At 38.0% G+C, this 22,434-nt stretch overlaps 5 protein-coding genes and 1 long non-coding RNA gene across 9 annotated transcripts; 4 read left to right on the top strand and 2 right to left on the bottom strand.

The window, feature by feature from the left end:
- Positions 1-57: 57 nt before the first annotated feature.
- Positions 58-4,068, bottom strand: LOC108057384 (uncharacterized). Its single transcript, XM_017141620.3, has 3 exons — positions 3,373-4,068; positions 1,382-1,561; positions 58-375 (listed from the first exon to the last, which is right to left on the bottom strand). Exons 1-3 carry the CDS (start codon positions 3,701-3,703, stop codon positions 206-208), a joined length of 681 nt encoding a protein of 226 aa, XP_016997109.2. The 5' UTR covers positions 3,704-4,068; the 3' UTR covers positions 58-205.
- Positions 4,069-4,552: 484 nt separating this feature from the next.
- On the top strand, positions 4,553-5,288 carry LOC108057383 (vacuolar ATPase assembly integral membrane protein VMA21 homolog). Its single transcript, XM_017141619.3, has 2 exons — positions 4,553-4,737; positions 4,808-5,288. Exons 1-2 carry the CDS (start codon positions 4,666-4,668, stop codon positions 5,051-5,053), a joined length of 318 nt encoding a protein of 105 aa, XP_016997108.1. The 5' UTR covers positions 4,553-4,665; the 3' UTR covers positions 5,054-5,288.
- On the top strand, positions 5,268-7,383 carry isoQC (iso Glutaminyl cyclase). 2 transcript variants are annotated; one of them, XM_017141616.3, is made up of 2 exons: positions 5,268-5,404; positions 6,420-7,383. In XM_017141616.3, the coding sequence occupies exons 1-2, from the start codon at positions 5,288-5,290 to the stop codon at positions 7,371-7,373; spliced, it is 1,071 nt and encodes a 356-aa protein (XP_016997105.2). In that variant the 5' UTR covers positions 5,268-5,287; the 3' UTR covers positions 7,374-7,383. The 2 variants fall into 2 exon arrangements, with proteins under 2 accessions (XP_016997105.2, XP_016997107.2); XM_017141618.3 differs by lacking the exon at positions 5,268-5,404 and adding an exon at positions 5,990-6,352.
- A 203-nt stretch (positions 7,384-7,586) lies between these two features.
- ZnT77C (Zinc transporter 77C) lies at positions 7,587-19,247 on the bottom strand. 3 transcript variants are annotated; one of them, XM_070216013.1, is made up of 4 exons: positions 19,123-19,247; positions 11,350-11,541; positions 9,074-9,788; positions 7,587-8,756 (listed from the first exon to the last, which is right to left on the bottom strand). In XM_070216013.1, exons 2-4 carry the CDS (start codon positions 11,536-11,538, stop codon positions 8,110-8,112), a joined length of 1,551 nt encoding a protein of 516 aa, XP_070072114.1. In that variant the 5' UTR covers positions 11,539-11,541; positions 19,123-19,247; the 3' UTR covers positions 7,587-8,109. The 3 variants fall into 3 exon arrangements, with proteins under 3 accessions (XP_070072114.1, XP_070072115.1, XP_016997102.2); XM_070216014.1 differs by having other exon boundaries at positions 19,112-19,245; XM_017141613.3 differs by lacking the exon at positions 19,123-19,247 and adding an exon at positions 17,757-18,005.
- LOC138913217 (uncharacterized) lies at positions 12,905-14,531 on the top strand. Its single transcript, XR_011418876.1, has 3 exons — positions 12,905-13,890; positions 14,153-14,343; positions 14,408-14,531. It is a non-coding gene; the product is annotated as an uncharacterized lncRNA (long non-coding RNA).
- Positions 19,248-19,758: 511 nt separating the features above from the next.
- ND-39 (NADH:ubiquinone oxidoreductase subunit 39) lies at positions 19,759-22,022 on the top strand. The gene is made up of 4 exons (XM_017141701.3): positions 19,759-19,920; positions 20,028-20,478; positions 21,104-21,469; positions 21,539-22,022. The coding sequence occupies exons 1-4, from the start codon at positions 19,881-19,883 to the stop codon at positions 21,930-21,932; spliced, it is 1,251 nt and encodes a 416-aa protein (XP_016997190.2). The 5' UTR covers positions 19,759-19,880; the 3' UTR covers positions 21,933-22,022.
- Positions 22,023-22,434: the final 412 nt, after the last annotated feature.

Raw genomic sequence — 22,434 nt, 5'->3', positions numbered from 1 at the left:
ACTTATTTGGATTTATCCACAAAAACTTTCCCACAATAATTAATTCTAAACTTAAAATGGGCTTCGCAATGATTGCTTATGGTTTATTTGAACTCAAATACTATTTCTAAGCACCTTCCAGTTGCGATATGCGAGAGCTTATGTTACTACTTAGGTTAGTTGCAGTTAGTTGGGGGCTACATTGACCTGCCTTATGGGCTATTGTTCAGATATCAGACTCCTCTAGCTCCGACCCGCTGAGCTTACGGAAGTGATGCAGACAACCGCCGTGTGTGGCTATATACAAGTCCGCCTCGGCCTCGCTGCCTATTGACTTAACTTTGATTTTCTCAATAGCGTCTAAAGATTTTGGCGGCACTCGTTGCTCTGCGGATTCTGTAAACGAGCAGAGAGTGGAGAGAGTTGTCTATAAGTTTTGGATTTTTAACATCGCTGCCGTAGCTCTGGCCTGTTGCGCTTGCTCTCTAGATCTTTCACAAAGTGTTTTCATTATTCTCATTCATCGATGCGTGCTTTAAAGTTTGCTGATTACTCAAGGTTTGAATATATTCTCTCAACTTAATCTTAATATGTAATTAAATTTCATGTTTGAAATAGTTCAGGTTAATATTGAAATAGAAAATTAATAAAATAAAAATCTAATAAAATATTCATTCATTTGTGATCTTAAAGAATAAAGTCATCTATCAGCTTAATTGCATATTTAGATGACAATTTGAACTTATGGTGATAGACCTTAAAAGTAATCTATAACTAATGCTACGGATCAGCAACTTCACACTTGCGGAATTACATGTCAAATACACATTTCCAACACTTTGTGAAGGCTCTAAGCAATCGCCTCAAGCTGATTGAACATTTCACTTAAAATTATATTGCTTTTGTATTAGCTGATTGCAATGCTTCGCAGGTTGAACGTTTACGTATTGAAGTTAGTAAAGAGTTTAATTTCTTTAGGTAATTAAGTACAGTATTCGAACGTCTTTAAAACAAAGTATGTTCGACTTAGCATTTGTTTTTGTACAGTGGGATGTGTGCTTAACAATTTATACAGAATACTTATTATTTCATTCGTTTGCTGATTGTTATTTTTACAGATTTTCATTTTTGGTACGTGTTAAGTATGTGCATTGCTATTAATTTCAATTCAATTGTTTGTCTGCGTTAATTTGGCTTTTGAGTAATATGCGAACACTTTACAAATAAAGAGACGCGTCGCTCGGTGAACTGTTGCATGTGTTTCTTGTGCGTTTTCCTCCGTTAGAGTACATGTTCATTTTGGGTTATGTACATTTTCGAATTTGTTGTGTGAACGAGGGCCCCTAAATCATGTGCGACATCATGCAACGACTCACATCACGGTTAGCGCGATGCAAATGACCTTGATAATGCTGATGAATGCGCTGCTGATGATGCTGTTGCTGCTGTGGATGTTGCTGCTGCTGGTGTGCTGGAAAACTCGTCTCCGATTCCATCATCATGCCGCCGGTGGCCTGCATCTCGTAATCCATCAAACAGGCCTGTGTTCCAATTATTTGTGTGGCAGGCAGCGAAAAGAAATCTGCAAGGTGGAGGAGAAACCGATTAATAAGTGCAATCACACAGAAACATATCTGAAACATTCTGATTGATTAAATTAATATTTATAAATCTTGATAGTTTTGCAATTTAAATAAGAAAATGTATTTTCTTTCTGATTAAGTAAATTAGTATTTATAAATCTTGATAGTTCCTTAATAAATATACTGCCTTAACAATTTAAATAAGTAAATGTATTTCTTTCCTATTGATTAAATTAATATTTATCAATCGTAATAGTTCCTTATTGAATATGGTAAATATTGCCTTAAAATATAAACAAGATTTGCATTTACAAAATCTAATTTGTTTTTTTTTCTTATTTTTTTTAGTGTAATGGCAATGCAACGCAACACGTTGACGCTATCGATATTTGCCCCAATTACCGATCGTTTATTTATAACCAATTCGGAGCAGAGCGGCGTGTTCAGTCGTCGTTGTCATTTCTTATCTCCGAGTTAGTTTTTTTCTTTGCTTTTTGTTTGAGCTGATACCTTATCAAAACAATCGGGAACTACTAGGTAACATAGTTGAAACAAAGTTGAAAATAAGAAAAAAGACAAATAATAATACAAATCTTTCAATTAATGTACGATAAAATAATATATGTTCGGAAATTTAAAATTAGTATTTATTCAAATATTTTTAAAAAATAAATTGTAAAATAAATGTATTAATTTGAGACCAAAAACAAGAAAACATTTTTTTCCCAAATGTTTAAACCATTTCTAAAAATCGAGTATACCTTCTGCAAGGGTATATATTATTGATTCACTCTCGCTAGATATACACACTTTTTTTACCGGCTGTATATACACCCACACTCTGCCCGGTTGCCTTTGTTTTTCTTCTACTGTTGAAACACTTTTGCGAATGATTAAACTCGCGGGGTAAGAAGAACTCAAGCACTCTGCTGACCCCTTCATCGCCACAACCCCTTCCAGATAATCCCCTACTTTGCTGTCGTGTGTTTAGTCGGGCAAACACAGCGATATAATGACTGTCAAGCCGGTTTTCTCTTTGCTGAAATTAAGCGGCTGTCAAGTGCTTATCGTTTTGAGTACCGCCGTTTCTGTATGTCGGCGATAGCACAAATCGCACCGAATAAATGGCAACTGATAACCCAGGTCACTGAGGGCCACGGGGAAAAGAAAAACGGGTCGCAAGGTCAGATAACTTTGTAAATTTACAAGTTTTACGACACTTTTCACGCAACGCCAATTAAGTAAGCCGGCCAAAGGGCCCAAGGTCGAATGATTAAAAACGAAAATTACAGCTTAAATCATCAGGTGTGTTCCGGTTTTTAAATTCACAAATACAAAGTGGGTTTAATAAATCATTGGGATTTGCGTTATTTTCTTAATATCTTTAAGGTTGCTTAATATAATTATGATATTATTAGCAATGGGATTTAATTTAATCCTTTGTAATTTTAAAATTACGCAGAATGGACATAAAAAAATTGTTTATAATTTTTAAAATTAATTATCTTTTAGTTTTTAATAAAATTAATTTTTTTGAGTGTCTTTCGGTATTTTACTTGAACCGCAAAGTAATAAACTCGTTATAAATATTTTTATAAAGCAATCATAATAAATTATTTTTGATTTATTTATGATTATGTGCAAATGTTCAGAGGTTTATATGTTGAAGAAAGATAAATGGAGTTGTAAAGCTATGGGTTTACGGTCTATAAGTAATTAAGTAATAAATATTTAAAAAAATAGTATAGAAACGAATGTTTATAATTTGCATTTTAAAAACCCATAAATATATTTAGTTAATAATATTTACCATTGCAATACTGGGCGGCCAGGTCGGCTTCATCGTAGCGGCAGCGCTTGGTGTACACCGGCTGATCCTGATCGACTTCCTCGCCAGGAGAGCGACCAGGATTCATTCGCTTCTTGCAGCGCAGGACTTCCATTTCCAGGGGCAGGACTCCAGGCATCGACTGCCCCACTTCGTTATTATTATTGTTATTGTTGTTGTTGGCGTCGGTGGTCATGAAGTTGACAGCACGTGGATTGAACGGGTCCATCGAAGGACGCAGTGTTCCGGTTTCGAAAGTGGCGGCTGCCGACGGATCGCCATGTGCCCAGCACTCGAAATTCGTCAAAACCATCGCGACTCTGGGCTGCAGTGGAAATTCCCCACAAAAAAATTCCAAACGCAAAAAACGCGCGTCTCAACTGTACGAAATCGTGCGGCTAACTGCAGGCGCGCTGTGTTTTATTGTATACCGTATACTGTGTAGTATACAATATGGATTTGGCTGGTTAATTACCGCCGAATATACGCAGCAATTGGCAATGGCTGAAATAAATTTAATTAACACACGCAAGCGGGAGGCGCGAGCCAGCGGTTCGGCCAAAATGCGACTGCGATGACGGCAACTGTTAAAAATAAACCAATAAGCAAGTTTTTACATTTTGCCGCGTGCGCCTTTTGATTCACGATTGCTTTTTTTTTGGTTGTTGTTGTTTTCCTTTCGCTCCAGTGTGACCGCACTGCTGGTGTCGCAATATGGCGTTCGGCCCTGGGGTAAATACTGGAATATACTGAGGAACGAAGCAATACTACACTTGCGGTTGAAAAAATAGTGGTCACTAGGTCACAAACTTGTTAAAAATTATAGAATTTTTTATTAAACACGTGTTTAATATCACTTTTTAAAATATGTTTTACAAATAATAATTATGTCACGAAATAAATCGTTTGAAGATATAAAAATCGATGTGATACTTTGAAAAACTTGTTTTATCTTAATTTTTTAATATTTAGAAAAATAGTTTGTCGAATTCGTAAATTCATTATTTTATTTATTATTAAATTTATGTGATTAGAACTGTAAATAAATCATCAAAAATATTTTTAAAAACAAATTTATTTCGATAATAACGACCTATCGAATACCGACGGTATATTTTAGTATATTCTCATGACGCCCACGGTACTACCATTTTATCATGTGATTTGTGATTTGTCAAATATTTCTGATAACCGAATGGCAGGCCAAAGCAAAATCCGAAATTAAAAGGAATTATTGCTTTTTTCACTTAACCCGGGTATTATTTAGCTAGCAAAATGTCGAATAAGACCAAGAAAGCCGCCGGTGGCAACGGAGGTGCATCGAAACAAAGCCTCCAGCAGTCGCATGTAAGTGACATGAAAACCCCATTTGCCGGCTGGCCTAATCCCTTGTTTATTTTGGATTTTGGATTCCAAGGACTCGCAGGACTACAGCTCCTTTAAGACAGTGCTCTTCTACTGCATGCTCATCGTTTTCCTGCCCGTGGTGACCTTCTTCGTGCTGAAAGGCTTCGTTCTGGATCAGTTTCTCAACATTTCCGAAGTTAAAGTCAATATAGCCTCCGCCGTGGGAGCGGTCGTGGCGTTGCACATCGCTTTGGGACTTTATATCTACAGGGCCTACTTTGGGGCATCCGGCTCTAAGGGCTCCAAAACGGACTAATCCTCATCTACCCAGACTGTTAACCCATTTCCATTTACCTATAAGTCGGAAGGCACTCTTGTACATACATACCATATAGATACAATTGTTTACATGCCAGCGAGGGAGGAGAAAGTCGCCTGTAAACCGTGTGTAATCGTTTTCCATTGCATAAGTTTCGATAACAGCGTGGAAAACGTGTTGTCTAGTGTTCTGTGTGCATGATTTTGTATTAAAAAGACATAAATAAGTGAAATGCGTGTGCTATTCCGAAATTATTCAATGATGGAGGCCGTCAAGAGATTGCTGCCGAGGCCCCGCAAAAAGATCTACAATCTGGGCGCTTGCTTCGAGCTGGTGGATATTCCTAAGGTTAGAGGTGGACCATTAGAAGAAATTACTATTGGGGCTCTGTATTTAAAAGGGGAGGGCATTATAATTCCCCAACACAATCAGTCAGAGTCACGCAAGAAAATGTATCTATTATTTAATTCTAAGAACTGAGTGAATTCATGTAGCTGATTTTTTACCATGTGCAAGGCAGTGTTCGAACTCTGAATAAAAAGAAACAAACTATTATTAGAATGTCAGATAGGAACTTTGTAATTCCCAATAGGTAGATGGTTATTTCTGGTCGAAACAAGTCAATATTAATAATTATTATTATTTTTAAAGCAAGTATTGTCAAAAACCCCCATTTTAAAATCTTTATAACGCCCCTGCCACTGTTGTGGGGGTGCCACCTGCTCGGCGTTGCCACCTGTTAAGAATGATAAACAGCTGTTTTTAATAGCATGGGCGTAAACATAAATATTTCATGAATAGGGGATAATAATATTCTCTTTTAATGGAAAAAGCAATAAAACACTGCGAAAAGATGTAAACAAAATAAAAAACACACAACCAACTAGACCATTATTTATTATTATACACATTGGATCCCAATTAAAACCCTTTACTACGCCCATGCTTTGTTGTTTTGTGCCCCACAAGTTGGCCCGAAGAATTGGCTGAAATGATAAATCACTAGAAACGCCAGCGAGTTCACAGCACATGCCGCAGTCTGCCGCAAATTCGTGCCCCAGCCGCACGTCCTTGGAACTCCCAGCACACCTGCCGCTATTGATTGCAACCACCTGTTGGGGCCAAACACCCCCACTCGCGGAACCAAAATACTCAGCCACGTAGTCTTCAGTCAGTCGGTGAAATATGCTCCCACAAAACGCTAGAATTTGGACGCTGTGCGTGCAGACGGCTTTGTTAGCCACCTTGGTCAGGGGATCCGAGTCGCTCAAGGATCATCTCGTGGGCAGATTACAGGTTACTCAAAGGAATGCCCCCTTCCAGCTGCCTGCTAAACTTGTACCCTCTTTTTCATCCCCAACAGATATCCTACAATCCCAGCGAGCTGTCCGAATCCCGCTTCCTGGAGTACAGCAATCTATCCGATAAAATGCACCTGCGAGAGGCCATTAACAATATTCTAATACCCCGAGTTGTGGGCTCGGGAAATCATACCATCGTGCGGAAGTATATATCCGACAGCTTAGAAGATCTCGGTTGGAATGTGGAGATGGACAGCTTCCATGACGTGGCGCCGATCAAGGGAAAATTGCATTTCCACAACATCATCGCCACGCTGAATCCCAAGGCTGAAAGATATCTAGTGCTCGCCTGTCATTACGATAGCAAATACATGCCGGGAGTGGAGTTTCTGGGGGCCACCGACTCTGCGGTGCCCTGTGCCATGCTCCTCAATCTCGCCCAGGTCCTCCAGGATCAGCTAAATCCCCTCAAGCAGAGCAAACTGAGCTTGATGCTCTTGTTTTTCGACGGCGAGGAGGCCTTCGAGGAATGGGGACCCAAGGATTCCATCTACGGAGCAAGACATCTGGCTAAAAGATGGGAGCGTGAAGGAAAACTGGACAGGATAGACATGCTGGTGCTGCTGGATCTTCTGGGAGCTCCCGATCCCGCTTTCTACAGCTTCTTCCAGAACACCGAGTCCTGGTACATGCGTCTCCTTTCTGTGGAGACTCGGCTGGCCAAGCTTGAGCTCCTCGAGCGCTACGCCAGCAGCGGAGTCACCCAGCACGATCCCACGCGCTACTTCCAGTCGCAGGCCATGCGCTCCTCCTACATCGAGGACGACCACATACCCTTCCTGCGGCGAAATGTGCCCATCCTGCACCTCATTCCGGTGCCCTTTCCCGATGTTTGGCACAAGCCCACCGATAACGCCGCAGTGATTGATTATGCGACGACGGACAACCTGGCGCTGATTATACGACTCTTCGCTTTGGAGTATCTGCTGGGCGGAACCGAAGGCGAAGCCAAGTAGTCAAGTGGATCCCACCGTGAATCACAAATGTTGTATCTAACTACGGCCTTATCTAATTGACCTGTTCCCCATATCGAGGCATTGTTAAATATTCTTATACCTTACCTTTATTGTTGACGGACTGTGCGCTTTAAAATTACTTAAGCAGATCTAAAAATTATAATCCAAATATTTTTATACACATGTATTTATAGAAAATGCTTAGCTAATGACACGTCAAATTAATGTATATTTTGTAATCTTTCGGTTGTAAATTTTTTCGACTTACATATGTAGTCCAACATATACATAGTAAATGTACCTTAAAACAAATAACTTGTAAACTAACTGCACGGGTGGGAAATATTTAGTTAGTTTCTTGTCACAAGAGAAAGAGAAGCACATAATTAGATATCTAATTCTTTCTATATTGTACCATTGAACACTGATACTTTAGTTTAAAAAGTCGACGATTTAAGATTAAAATCAAATAACAATACTTCATTTCATTGCGTTTACATACATTTTTAAATAAAGGGTGTAAATTGTATTAAATATTTAAACCAATTTATCATTATATTCCTATTCCACTCTTGTGACCAAATGTTCCTTCCCTGTGCATTAAAGCGTCTCGTTAAAAAATGAGCTCCAACATCTATATATATCCATATGTCTATATGGCAAATTCGTAAACTAACTTAAGAACTAACTAAAATCGTTAAGCCTTGATTCAATACTATAGTTATTAAAAGGTGAATCAATCGCCACTCGTCGGAGGAGGTAGACAGTCATTCGATTTGGATGTATCAGCTTTCATTGAGGGAGTATCCTCGTTTGGCGTTTGCTCCAGTTTGGGCATGGACTGACCTTGCCCCTTAAGCAACTGCGCTGCATTCAGTTCCTTGGGCTTCTCCACAACCACTGCACTCAGTTCGGCACAGGATTTGGACTTGATTCTGCTATGATCGTGTCCATCGCCCTGACATTTCGTTGGAGAAGACGACTTCCTGCCACCGGGAGCATCACAAACCTCGCGAAGATCGGTGCGAGAATCTCGGCAGCAAACTTTCTCGATGCATTCCGCCGCCTGGCATTGCATCAGGCATTCCAGCGAGGCAGAGGCATTCTTATTGGTGGACGGATAGAACTCCGGTTGGATGGTGACCGCTCCGATTCCCTGATCGTGGAAATAGGCTCGCACCTGTTCGATGATCTTGAGGTAAAGTTTGGGATTCTGGAACTGGATGTGTATGGTGGCCACGTATCGGTGGGCGGCCAACTGCCAAATGTGCAGGTCGTGATAGCTGATAATCTCTGGGAATTTGGTGACCAGTGTCCGCTCAAAGATCTCCAAATCGATGGAACCCGGAATGGTTTGCAATAGGATCAGGCAGGATTCTTTCACTAAAGAAGAATAAGAAAATAATAATTTAAGTGATTAGTGAAAATGGATTAGTTGTATTCCGAAATATACCCACACAGAAAACAAAATTGACAAAAGATCAGATTGATATCAAAATTTTAAGTTATTCATATCATTTAATAATAATAAAGATTATGTTTAAAATATACTTAATTTGGTATTTTATATGATATGAGACATAAATTTGACATAAATCATTTTTTATTGATATGAAATAAGGTAGAATTGAACCTATTTCATATCCAATTTTTTCTGTGTAAATATAAACTGGAATATTCATTTTATTTTCTAGACTTACTGTAGGGATAACTGAGCGTGACCAGCAGGACACAGGAGAAAATGGAAAGCACAGGATCAATGAACTTCGCCGTATGCTGCTCATCCTCGGCCACATAGACGATTGCGGCACAAACGATCACGAAAATGGTACTGGACACATCCCTTAGCATTTCGACGGCTCCCTGGCGTTTGGTGGCAAAGTAAACACTGCCCACTTCCGCTTCGAGTTCCTCGCGTAACTGACGATCATTCCGGGATTTACTGAGTTGCCTTTGCATCGGTTCGAGCGATAGATCCAAATTACTGGACATTGCGGGACGATCGAGCACCACATTTCCGCCGGGTGTCAAGTGCAGAAAGCTTCCCTGATGCAGGGTATATCCTCCAATCAGCAGATAAGTCAGTCCATTCAGGATTAGGCCCACGAAACCCAGCATCATCACGGGAATCGGTAGATGCATCGTGTCCTGATGATCGATGTGCACCAGAGTTTGGAGGGCCTCCACCACCAGCGAAAAGGATAAGGAGGCCAGGATGATGAAGACAATCAGCATGGTCAATATATCGATCCTGGCCCAGCCAAAAGTGTTGCGCAGCTTCTGCTCCCGACACTCCCTTTTGGCCCGAGTTTGGGCCTCCGTTTCGGCCACGTTGACAATAAGCCCAGAACCATTGCCATTTACCTTCGTTTGGATAGGGGGAGGATCTATGGCCTCCGGTTTTTGTTTACTATGCTGTAAGAATTCAAGAAGAAAGTAGAAAACCAATTAATACCATTGTAGAATCGTTAGAAAAAGTAATAAAATATTTATGGTAACAATATTTAATGTTAGATCTTAAGGTTTGACTCGAATTAAATATAGGAATTCCATTTAAGATATCTATAAGTATTTATATAAATTTGGCAACTCTTCTATGATTTATTATTAAAAGTAACTACCTTAATTCTCTTTAATTTTCGGCTTATTGTTGTTATTATAAAAGTCTATGTTGAATAGACTAATTTATCTTCTATTGCCAAAATTTTTGTACAATGTTGTTTACCAAAAATGTCACATAGAAATAGAATCGAATGGAAATGTTCAATGATCGTCATGCTTTCTAAGCCAAATCATAACAATTGGCATTGGCCCATCGACAATGGTTGGCAGCTATTTAAACGCTCCGCTGATCGTCCGTCCGTCTGCCCCATTATATAAGCCCAAAATCAGCCCACTCAACTGTCCACACCTACAACATCGTCAACTGTTGGGAAGCTTTCGATTTCTGGTGTTTGGTTTTTTGGCCAAGTCTTGTTCGGTTTCTGCGGTTTTTTGGGCCTCGTCTTTGTCTTTTGCGAAACGTGCTTGGCACGCTTTCCCATGGCGGCAACGATTTTTGCATCCATTCAATATTAAAATATTAGCTTTGACTGCTCCATAAATTTTCAGTTGGACACTGCCTTTGGAAGTATTCACCTTGAATTTCAATCAATGTGTAGCAAATTTTTGAAAAAAATAATATTAAGTAAGAGATTTTAAGGGATTAGATTTTTATTATTTAAGTCTCAATATTATTATTATTATTTAAAAGCAAAATAAAGCTAATTACTCTGAAACTTATACCCTTTACAATCATTGTTAATATTTTCTAACTATCTGATCTTAAATCTTTTGCCATTTTCGCTTTCTAACAGACGATTTCCATAAAAGTAGGTGACCCATTTCGACGTATCTGATCAGAGAAACCCAGCCAAAATGAGTCTTTCCAATATCTCCGTGTAATCAACCTGATTTCATGTCACCTGCTGTGTAGACAGAGGCATTACTCTCGAGCAGGCAATTACACAGCAATCGGTTGATAAGCCCCTATGAAAGCAGTGACTAAATTGACTGATAAACCCAAATAATAACTAAGAGAACCACTCCCCAGGTAAAGAGATACGAATTTCGAAAATTCACCCATAAATTATCGAAAAAATCCAAACGAAACCAGTTCTCCGCAAAATAAAAAGGTGTTTGGAATGCGTTCGATACATTTTGTTGTGGTTTGCCTTTCTGGCCACAATAAAAGTTCAATGCACCAGCATCTGTTTCGACTTTGCACCAGCACGCGACATTTCCTGGCCAAAAAAAAAAATGTAAAACCGGCAATCACAGTAAAGTAATCACAGAAAAAATCAAGTTTCCATTTTATAGAAATATTAGAAATAATTTAAATAAAATGTAGGTAGTCAGGGACTATTTTTTATGAATTTTTTATACAAATAAAATAGTACAAATTAGATTTATTTTGCGAGTGCTTCAACAAACTTACCTTAATTGTAATAATGCAGCCGCCGAGTGCGAAAATGTTGCACAACATGTGATGACTGGCCATCAGCAATGTGAGTCCATGAGTCAAGTGGCTGAGGATCAGCTGGAGCACGAAGTAGCAGATGGATAGCACCAGCACGGTGTACAGGGGGATGGGCCTGCACCGCTGGAGAATCTCTTTCACCGGCATTATCTGTGGGAGGAACGCATCGAAAGTCGGTGAGAATTGATTGATTAAATATTTGATAAATAAATACTATACGGAAATGGCGTACGGAGAGGTCAGCACCTGACAACGAACTGCTCAGGGTGTGATCTATATAAATTGACTTAATTTATTGCTAAGACAAATTTACAATTCGCATGTTTATCAACTTGTCAACCAGTTAGTCTATTTTATTGGAAAATGAAAGATGTAAAAATATTAACTGTCTCTTTTTTATAGCGATTATTTGACCGAAATTGTATAGCTGTAATTTATATTCAGTAATAAATTAATTCTAGCCAAACAAAATAAATCAAATGGATAGTATTTCCAAAAAACATTATCAAAAGTACTTAAAACCCCGTCACCTCTATCAATAGATAGAACACCTATAATTAGCCTTTAAATCAGTGAAAACCCCTCCGAACTGTGTCAAGTTCAAGTCGCCAATGCGGGTTAAATGAACCGAACCGATTTGGAGCGATACTGCCGAGTTGAACCTGCCATATTTAGGGTTCAGCCCATGCCAACCCCGTATGCAAATCACCATCATCATGATCATCATGTGGGCATGGGCCTGGGTTTCAGCTCCTCCTGGTTTGCATGCAAATGAAGATGCTAAATGGGCTCGTTTTACCTGTGGCTACCTCAGCGTATCTCGCATCGAATCGAATCGATCGCCTGCGACATTGACGTAACTTTACGTGATCGTGTGGATATATGGCTACCGATTGTTTGTTGGCCGCCTCCTCTGTTTGTTGGCTGACTGTTTGTAACCCCAAGGTTGAACCCTATTTACAATGTTTAAATGCCCTCCGGAAAAGTAATTATCGAGGGACATGTCGCGGTTTAATGGGGTTTTTGGATTATCCAAATGGAAGGGCTAAAATAATTTAAGGGTCCAATTGGCCTTTAAATTAATTGTGTTTACTAGAATTTTATGTTTTCTGAATAATCAGATTATTATATCTAATGATAAGGGGTTCTTAATGTAATTTTCTGTTTTTAAACAATATGAGATCATTGTTTTTAAAACCCCATCCCATTTCAACATCAACCGATTCCTGATTTATATCTGTCGCTTCCATCTGGAATGCTCAATAAGTATACTACGCAAATGATCACTGTCGACCAGTATTCTATTTTATTAAATGATGCAACCTCCCCCTGCACAGTGTCGACTTTTAAATGAGCCAATTGCATTCCAAATTGTCACACGTGCATTTGCAAATAATTGGAATCGATCAAATGATACAATCCATTGTTTTAGTACCCCCTATATCTATATAGAAGGCATGTAATTAGAGGCTCAGTACAAAAGCGCTAAATGGCGCCTCGGGGGCACTAGATTGTGCACCCCGGCAAACAATCGAATGTTTCCCAAAGTCCCAACAGAGATATATTGTAGAAACAACAATTAACAAGATAAAGCTGGACAGGTAGCAACAAACCATTTAGATACCCAGCGGGAATGTGAGAAGTTGGTTTTTGTGTTCTTGAAATCCTGTTCCTTTTTGCAGGCGGCGGTGTAGGGATAGATAATTTCTGAGCGCTAAATGAGGGTGGGTTTCTGAGTAGCATCAATATCAGGCCATTTATGCGCTGTGTGATTTCTGTGGCACTACGATTATAATATTTTTAAACAAGAAAATCACCAACTTATAATATTCAAAAATCCTATGATTTACACCAAAACCAAAAGACTTGTTCTCACATTTAGTTTTAATTTTTAGTAATTTTAAAAGTCGTAGAAAAAATATTAATAATTGTTAATCAAAAAAATTAAACTATATAACATTATTATCATAATGTCTATAATGATAATATTAATTTATTTTACTCAACATTTTTCAAATAATAATAAGGATGAATGTGGGATTCAACCAAATTATAGAGAAAAGCCACGGTAAGACGATTAAAATATTTGATCACATTTATCAAGGAATTACATTAAATTACAAAGAAAACTATTGTTGCTTTTTACATTTTTAAACATTTTCTGTGAAATAAAATAATTTGATCGTCAGATCGTGGCCTAAGCCATTTTTAAGTGTTGTTAAAATATAAAAATTCGTGTTGGTGGTATTGATAACACGAAAAATGCCTAACATACCAATAATATACGTAACCTTTAATGATTACGGTCCCTGAAAAGTATTTTTTAAACGAAATACTTATTTGGCGCCAAAGTGTGACCGGACTTTACAACGAAATTTATATCAAATCTGCATTTAGTATTATCAAGTATATGATGCAGGGTCACATCATTTTTAAATTTGTTGGAAAAAGTGAAAAAAAGTGAAAATAGTTAATTTTAATCTAAAAAACAATAAAAAGGTGAGTGATAAAATGAATTTTGTCTTTTTATAACCTTTATTTCAGCGTTACAAAGGTTAGTATCACAGATATTTTCGCCATTAATAAATATACGCCTCCGGATGCTATCTTCAACACAAATTCTGCATTTTAGTGACACTTGAAATGTTTTTAATCTTTACCAGTGGTAAATGGTGTGAGGTGTTCATTAAATGGTTGTATAAATAGTACTTCAGTACTAACTTAGTTGTTTAACTTAATCAAAATATTACATTTATTTCAGCCAGGCCGACTGAGACTTCTTGGGACCAGAAGTGTTGCGCCTGCGTTTGTCATATTTTATTTTTTCTTCTCATAGTTTTTGATATAGATACCCGACATAAAACAACTGAACAGAGGGTAAATGATCGGCCATGGCAAACCAGGCATAATTTCTGGAGAGATCCTTTAATTTTGTGCGGAGACCTAATAATGGTAATTACTCTTATTATTATTCCTGGTCTTACATTCATATCTAAAATATGTTTGATATTTTCAGAAGACAGACAAGAAATGGATATCTAAGTACTGCATTCGGCCAAGCAAAACCCGGGAATGCTTCATTAAAAATTTGTAGTTCCAATGCTTCGATAATAAATACACAAACAAATATTACAAAAAAACATGATTTTTATTGTGGAAAATCAGATACTGAAAAGCAGTGCAAAACCAAAACTGCGAGGGTCTGGAAAAACCAAAACTGGGAGGGTGTAGAAAAACAGATATTGCAAGTGGAGGAAAACCATAACTGGGTACGTGTGGAAAATCTATAATGCGGGAAGTCGAAAAACCAGTGGATTTTGTCCTGCATTCTTCTGCCAGAGATCCAGATAGAAACCTCATTTCCCCCTTACTTTTTGTGTCACCCCCGTGTATTTTGAAACCAGAGATGGAAGAAATGTAAGGGGTGAATGAGGTTTAGTCCCTTCCGCTTCTATGGAGAAACCTCTTGAAAATATGTTATTTTCCAGAGGAATTTTCCCGGTGGGATACTCCCCTAGACATGTGTTTGGATGTATAGATACTATATATATGTATCTCCCAGTTGTTCCACTTGCCACAGCCACTAAATGTTCATTTCCTCAATTTGATTTCATTTTCATTCGAATTGGGAGGTGGGTGGCGGTCGGTGGGTGGTGGAAGGCAATGGAACAGGGGCTCGAACACGAGATAACAAAAGTTAAACGGAGATATAGATGCAGAGATACGGGTATTCAGGCATAGGAAACCTTAGTTCGTATTTTGTAATAGTTGCTAGGGGATAAAGAAGATAACATTGTGATTCTCTAGATAAAATATGGTGTGATGGCTCTTAAGTCTTGTAGGCTCTATAAGCCCATTTAAAATAAAAATGTCACATTAGAAATGGGGCTTTGTTTTTAGATTTAATTATTTGCATCTAAAAATTGGAAAAAAAAAAAATTAAATACAAATACATTAAATATACATTAAATTAAATATAATACAATCTAAACTGCTTCGTTATTTTCTTAAAATTTAGAACATTTTGTCAATGGATCACGGTCTTTAAAAAAATATGTTGAAGAATTTATGAAAGGTTTAATCAAAAGGCATTTTACTTTGTCCAATATCTTCTCGATTTTTTTTATATATCAAGACGTGATATTTTTTTACCATTTACCAAAATATTTGATTACCCTCGAATCCGGACTTTGTTGGCCTGGGTAAAATCCAGATCGTAAATCTGCGCCAATGCTTGACAACTCGATTGTCAATTAGATCAATGCAACAACTCACTTCATCAATTGAAAGTATCAACAAAAAGCGAAGCTTACAATAAAATTCGGGACCAATAACTTTGGTTTTTTGTTTTGATTTGCCACCAGATGCATTAATTCTGTTTGTTTGATTTTTCGTTTGGGCCATCGCCTGCATACAAATTAGAATTGGCAACAAAAACCATTTGTACTTTGAGTTTTGCGTAGATTTTGAATTAAAAAATACTTCCTATGCAGGTCCCTGGCCTGTTTTTATATAAGCCAACCAAACCAATCTAATATTTTTGACCATTTCACACACGTTGACAAGGTCGTCGATGCCTTTGGAATTTTTAATTTACAAGGGAACGCAAAACGAGCGGATTTTGTTTAAAATTCTATCAATATTGTTGTGTCTATCACTGGGCCATAGACAAAGTGTGCTGCCAATATTTTATTACTTTGTTGTCGCTGGCAATTAGCTATTGCCTACAGGCGATATTTGAACACTTTTCGAACGCGCCAAAAGCAGACACCCTGATAAGCAGACAGAGATAACTAGACATTGCCCCCCTATCGCTATCTCATTAAATGGGAATTGGACAGGTCCGCTGATAAGAATTATTTTCAAAACAATATCGAAAACAACCCGGCTTCGGGTGGGTTAAAATACCATCGCTAGACGGGGGATTTGATGGGTAATGTTGATAACAACGCATGTTGCTACCGGCATTCTATAGATTTTCAGTGATTGTGAAATTGAGAACCTGGGATTAAATAGATAATATTTTATTTTATTTTATATTTTAGTACATAGATAATATTTAATATTTTTCAAGAAATACAAAATGTTGTCAAACTAAAACTAATCTGGTTAATATTGGATTTGACTTTTTCTGACTGACTAATGAAACTCAATACTTTACTTAAATGTTCATAATACATTGTACATACATATGTATTTTCTGACGAGACTGCACAGCCCTGACCACCTGTACATAACATGTGCTGGGGCCCACGATTCAATGAAATATTCCCATTAAAATAAACAAAGAAGTGTAAAAATTTTAATTACAATTTTATGCACCACGATCTACGTGAGATCTGCGCCTATACCTATATATCCATGAATGAGACGCCCAGCAAAGCACTTTCCCTGCATCCTCATCAGAAACGTGATCAACTGGGATATGTGAGATTTTGATGATGATATATAAACCCATTAAAATAATACACAAATTGATATTAATGCTGATTACTAAAGACCCACTTCAATTACACTTAATGACTCAAGTTTGTAATACAAAAAATTGAATTAAATATATAAACATACAGTTGCGGTAGAAATTATAGATTTAATAAAGGTTTTACTGCTTAGTTCTTTTATAAATTAATAATTTAAGATAAATTGAAACTAAACCAAACAATAAATTTTTGTAAACATTGTTTAAAAATTGTAAACGAAGAAATCGGATGGAAATGTAAACTTTTAACCTGATGTTAGTTTATTAACGTAAAATAATTGCTTCTCTTTTTGATTTAATTTTTAATCTGATAAATTTTGTATGATAATAAAACTATTTTAGAAAATCTATTTCTATAAACAAATCCTAGTAATTTAGCCCCTTTCGTTTGTTTATATTTTCATCAAATAACGGATGGGTAATTGTTTATAATATTGGGAACGCGGCTGGGCTCTTCAGAACTTTAGCCAAGGCCCGGATCAATTTGCATTGAATTAGCTTACAGTGAGAATTTGTTTTTAGCTCAATCTTAGCAGTAGACAGACAGATATAACCTTTAATTAGCATTAATTTCGATCGAACTTATTTTTATACCCCGCAGGCAGATGGTGTTATTTTAGCTTTAGTAATATTTTCGGCTAATATTTTTTCACATCGGTGCCAAGAGGCGCGAGGCGTCTTAATAATCACTTGCTAAATGGATTCACAGTCGGGACTGCTAACGAATCAGTCATCTATATATCTACAAATATCTAAAACTGCGGCATTAAGGTGTGTTTTTCGATTCCTGGACCCAGATACACAGCCGAATAAAATTCGCACAAGGCCAAAAACACTCTTATCAGTCTAGACCCCTTGGGATTTTGGCCTGGAACTGGAAATTTACCGTCTTTTGGTATGTGATAAGCGGAAAACGCGTGCGTTCCTTGTTCGTTGGCTATTTATAGCCGCGCCACTGTAAATTGCTTTTGGAAAATGTGGCTTTTCCTACTTTTTTTTATATTGTTATTATTGTTCACACAAAACCCACACGCACGTCCGCGATTCAAAATATTTCGAGGCACACGCGTTGATTTTTTTCGGGAGCAAATTAGCGAGCGGTGTTCACTGCAGCGCGGCTCAAAAACGAATGATCGCAAAAGCCGACGCAAAATATATGGCAAACTAAACGGAAAAGCAAGGTATTTTGGGCGAGCCGACTTATTTATACCCTTTTTTAATGTTACAAAAATAGTTACAAATTTATTTTTAAAAATCCAACCCCTAATTATTTTTTATGTTGTTAGTTTTAAAAAATTATATAATAAAACTTTTTTAAAATTGGCTATTTTTAATTTTTCAATGCTTTATTTATGGTTATGATTACCGTAAAATATTATTTAAAATATTTATTTAAATTTTGTTTTTCCGAATCATAGAGACGAAAGTCGTAATACCCTTTGTAAGAGTATGAAAGGCAAAGAGAGATGGTCGAATAAAAACAACAACAGCAATGACCACAGCCGGCAAAACAAAACGAAATGCCTGCGAATTGAAAGTGAGCGTAAAACTGCACGTGTGTGTGTTAACAGTGGGTGGGCGAGGGGGGTCGTAGCGATAACGTCAGAGAGAGAGAAAGCAACAGTGATAGTGCTTGTGTGGGTGAAAAAAGTGCGTGAGCAGGTTGAAAATAATCAGCTGGCGGAGAGCAATAAAAGAGAAAGAGAGATAAGGAAGGGGGAGGGGGAGCAGGTAAGCTTGTTTTTTCGGGAGAGAAAGAAAGGAGAATAGAAGAGCTCGTTCATGCATGTCTGATCACATGTATGCTTGTATTACAGTTATTTTATTATGAGGCAACAACAATTTTCTAATGATGCCTATGTAAATATGTATGTGTGTATGTACACACATATGTAGATTTATAAGATAATCACTGCATTACATCCGCATTTGTCAAACGCACTAATCTATTTTGTATGTACAAACATATATGTATGTATGTATTTAAATAACAATAAAATAGCGCTATAATTTAAGTATTTTTAGACAGGGTGATTCAATCAGAATATCTAGAGAACATTTTATATTGATCCGAATTTTTATATTCAAGGGCACAAAGATACAAAATAAAACTGAGAACAAATAAAATATGTAACTCAGTTTCTAATTATTTTACCGATACTTTTTTAAACGACGACACTGGCTAGTGCTGATATTATTATTCTTGACCGCAACAATGTGTATCCATATCAATTATTTTACCACAAGCTCACTTTTATTCAACCGCTTATCGGTGTTGATAGCACGGCAGTTAATCCTTAGTTGGCAGATTTTGAACAGATAACAATAACACTACTACGATGCTCTCGGTTTTGCAGCTCAAAGGCGACTGCCAGCTGAATTCTTTGTCCCCAGAACCCAAGCCGTGCCGAATTAAACGAGAAAATTGCAATTAAACCACGCACATTAGATAAAAAGTCGGCGGTTTGACTTTGGACAACCAAGGTGGTTTCATTTCAACTGGGACACGGCTGGCTTATGTCTTGTTTGTCAAAAAATATTCATAAATTAAGAGCAAGTTGAGCAGAGAAGCTTATCTTTCAACTGTAATTACCACTTAGCAAGTGATTAAACAAGATAACCACAGCAAGGTCGATAAACTATAAATAAAGAAGCGGTGAGGTTTTTACAATGTTTCCCAGGTACCCATAGTTTATAATACATATATATTTTTTTTCTAAATTTAAAGAATTACAGAACATTCTACAAGACATTTTGAAAAACGAAAGTTTTTAAAATAAACAAAAAGATCGTTACTTTTTTTGCATTTCCCCTCTGTCTGGCATCCCTGTTCAATTGACAAACGACACTCTTATTTCTAGTATTTTTCGGTATTTAACAGCTGACTGCGGTATATTTTAATGGTTGAGGCGAGGCGCGGTCACACTAATTTGGAGCAAAAAATAAAATAGAATTAGGTTTTTAAGCGTTAAATTCATCTAATCGAGTTGGTCCAGTGTGCCGGTACGAAATGGCCGCCATAGTACTAACCCGCAATCTCCAGCTGGCCAGTGAGTACGCTTGCCTGCGGCCAAAAACCGCCAGGCAAACGAATTATGTAATATGACGTATCGCAGCACTGTTGTGGCTAACTTTTGCCTTATTTCCTGATTTTTAGAGCACCATGGCAGTGGCGTGGTGGGAGTCTTGTGCCTGCGCGGATACTCCGCCGCTGCTGCGCCCCCGGAAGACGGTCCACGTCCGCTGAAGACCACCAATCCGGCTGCCATGAAGCGCGGAACTGGCGGACGGAGCAGTTTCAACGGGATTGTGGCCACCGTTTTCGGAGCCACCGGCTTTGTGGGTCGCTATGTTTGCAACAAACTGGGCAAATCCGGCAGCCAGATGATTCTGCCCTATCGCGGTGACGATTCGGATGTAATTCGCCTAAAGGTCACCGGAGATCTCGGCCAGGTGCTGTTCCACTTCTACAACCTGGACGATCCCGCCTCCATTCGGGAAGCCGTCAAGCACTCGAACGTGGTCATCAATCTGGTGGGCAGGGACTTCGAGACCAAGAACTTCAAGTACAAGGATGTCCATGTCAACGGAGCCGAGCGGATCGCCAGGTGAATATGATAGGGATATCTTAGAGATAGGAGTCTTGATAATCAGGAGGATATCTATTTCTAAAAGAGTGGCTAAAGTTGTTTTTTAAGGTTTATCATCTTGGTATTAATAATAATAAAATTAATTATATTATATTAATTATAATAAAAAACTATTTTATTTAATTAGAAGATTTAACTTTTTGGTACCACAAACGTTCCTTATAGATATTTTCTTTACTTGTATCTTATAGATATGAATTTTGCAAATTTTCAAATCTAATTTTTTTATTTTAATTTGCATTTTGTATTTCCAAAAAATCAATCATTTTTGTCAATTTTATCACCTAATTATTTGTTTTAATATATTAATTTATGATTCTAACTGCCTTACTCATTTAAAGTAAATAAACGAATTTACAAATTCGCATTTCTAAAAAATCAAAAATTTTTTGGCAATTTTATCACCTATTTATTTAATTTAACATAGTGTATTACAAATATTTTACTGACAAAACGTATGATTTTCACTCCTTTATGGAAAACTAACATGAAAAAAAAGAATCTTACAGTTAAACTAATTACTTTTACCTTACCATGATTAAATTAAATATATTTTTAATACATTCCTATCCACTCTTTCCAGAATCGCCCGCGAGGCTGGCGTGGAGCGCTTCATCCACCTGTCCTCCCTGAACGTCGAGGCCAATCCCAAGGACCTGTTCGTCAAGGGCGGCAGCGAGTGGCTGAAGAGCAAGTACGAGGGTGAGCTGCGCGTGCGCGACGCCTTCCCCAATGCAACGATCATCCGTCCGGCGGATATCTACGGCTCCGAGGATCGCTTCTTGCGCTACTACGCGCACATCTGGCGGCGTCAGTTCCGCTCGATGCCGCTGTGGCACAAGGGCGAGAAGACCGTGAAGCAGCCCGTCTACGTGTCGGACGTGGCCCAGGCCATTATCAATGCCGCCAAGGATCCGGACAGCGCAGGTCGCATCTACCAGGCTGTGGGGTGAGTCGATTGAGTCGATTTAATCCAAATATTTTTAGTAACTAATTTCTGATACCACCCCTCTTTCAGACCCAAACGCTATCAGCTGAGCGAGCTGGTCGACTGGTTCCACCGCCTGATGCGCAAGGACCAGAAGCGCTGGGGCTACATGCGCTACGACATGCGCTGGGACCCCACCTTCCTGCTGAAGGCCAAGCTGAACAGCTTCATCTGCCCGGGCACCCCAATTGGCGGCCTGCATCCGGCTCGCATCGAGCGCGAGGCTGTCACCGATAAGGTTCTGACCGGTGTGCCCACGCTGGAGGATCTGGGCGTCACGCTGACCACAATGGAGCAGCAGGTGCCCTGGGAGCTGCGTCCCTACCGCGCTGCCCTCTACTACGACGCCGAGTTGGGCGAGTTCGAGACCCCATCGCCGCCCAAGTGCATCGAGGCGCGCGACGAGCTGCGTTTGTTTGCCTAGGCAAAGGGCGGCAATTGTCTGTGTTGATTGGAAATTTTTAGTTTGAATTGTTTAAGGCGATGCGTCAATAAAGAGAAGTCGAAAGATTAAGAGGTCTTGTTCTGAATTAAAAATGAGTAATTTAAATTAAACTAAAATGTTTGTAAAATGTTGGGAAACTTGCTTAATCAAATATCCCTTAAAAAATAATTTTAGATTAAAAGAAAGAAAATATTTATATGGAAAAATTAAACAAAAATATAAAATTTTAACGAAATAAATTATTGTAATATTCTTTTTATTAATTGCCTATTTAATTGAATATTTTAAAATTTACATTCTTTATATTCAAACTTGGCTTAAGGCCACAGCAGCTATAGCTACTATTAAACACCAAGTTTATAGGCAATTTATAATTACCTTTTCAAACTGACAATAAATAAAATTTTTTTTTATATTTAAAAAAAAGCCCAACTGTTTTTAAATATTTATGCCAAACAAATAGGTTGGCAGTCCTACAACG

Source organism: Drosophila takahashii, chromosome 3L, assembly GCF_030179915.1.
Source record: "Drosophila takahashii strain IR98-3 E-12201 chromosome 3L, DtakHiC1v2, whole genome shotgun sequence".
In the NCBI taxonomy this organism is placed as follows: Eukaryota; Metazoa; Arthropoda; class Insecta; order Diptera; family Drosophilidae; genus Drosophila; species Drosophila takahashii.
Note: the sequence above shows the minus strand (reverse complement) of the source record. Positions and strands in the feature narration are given on the sequence as shown.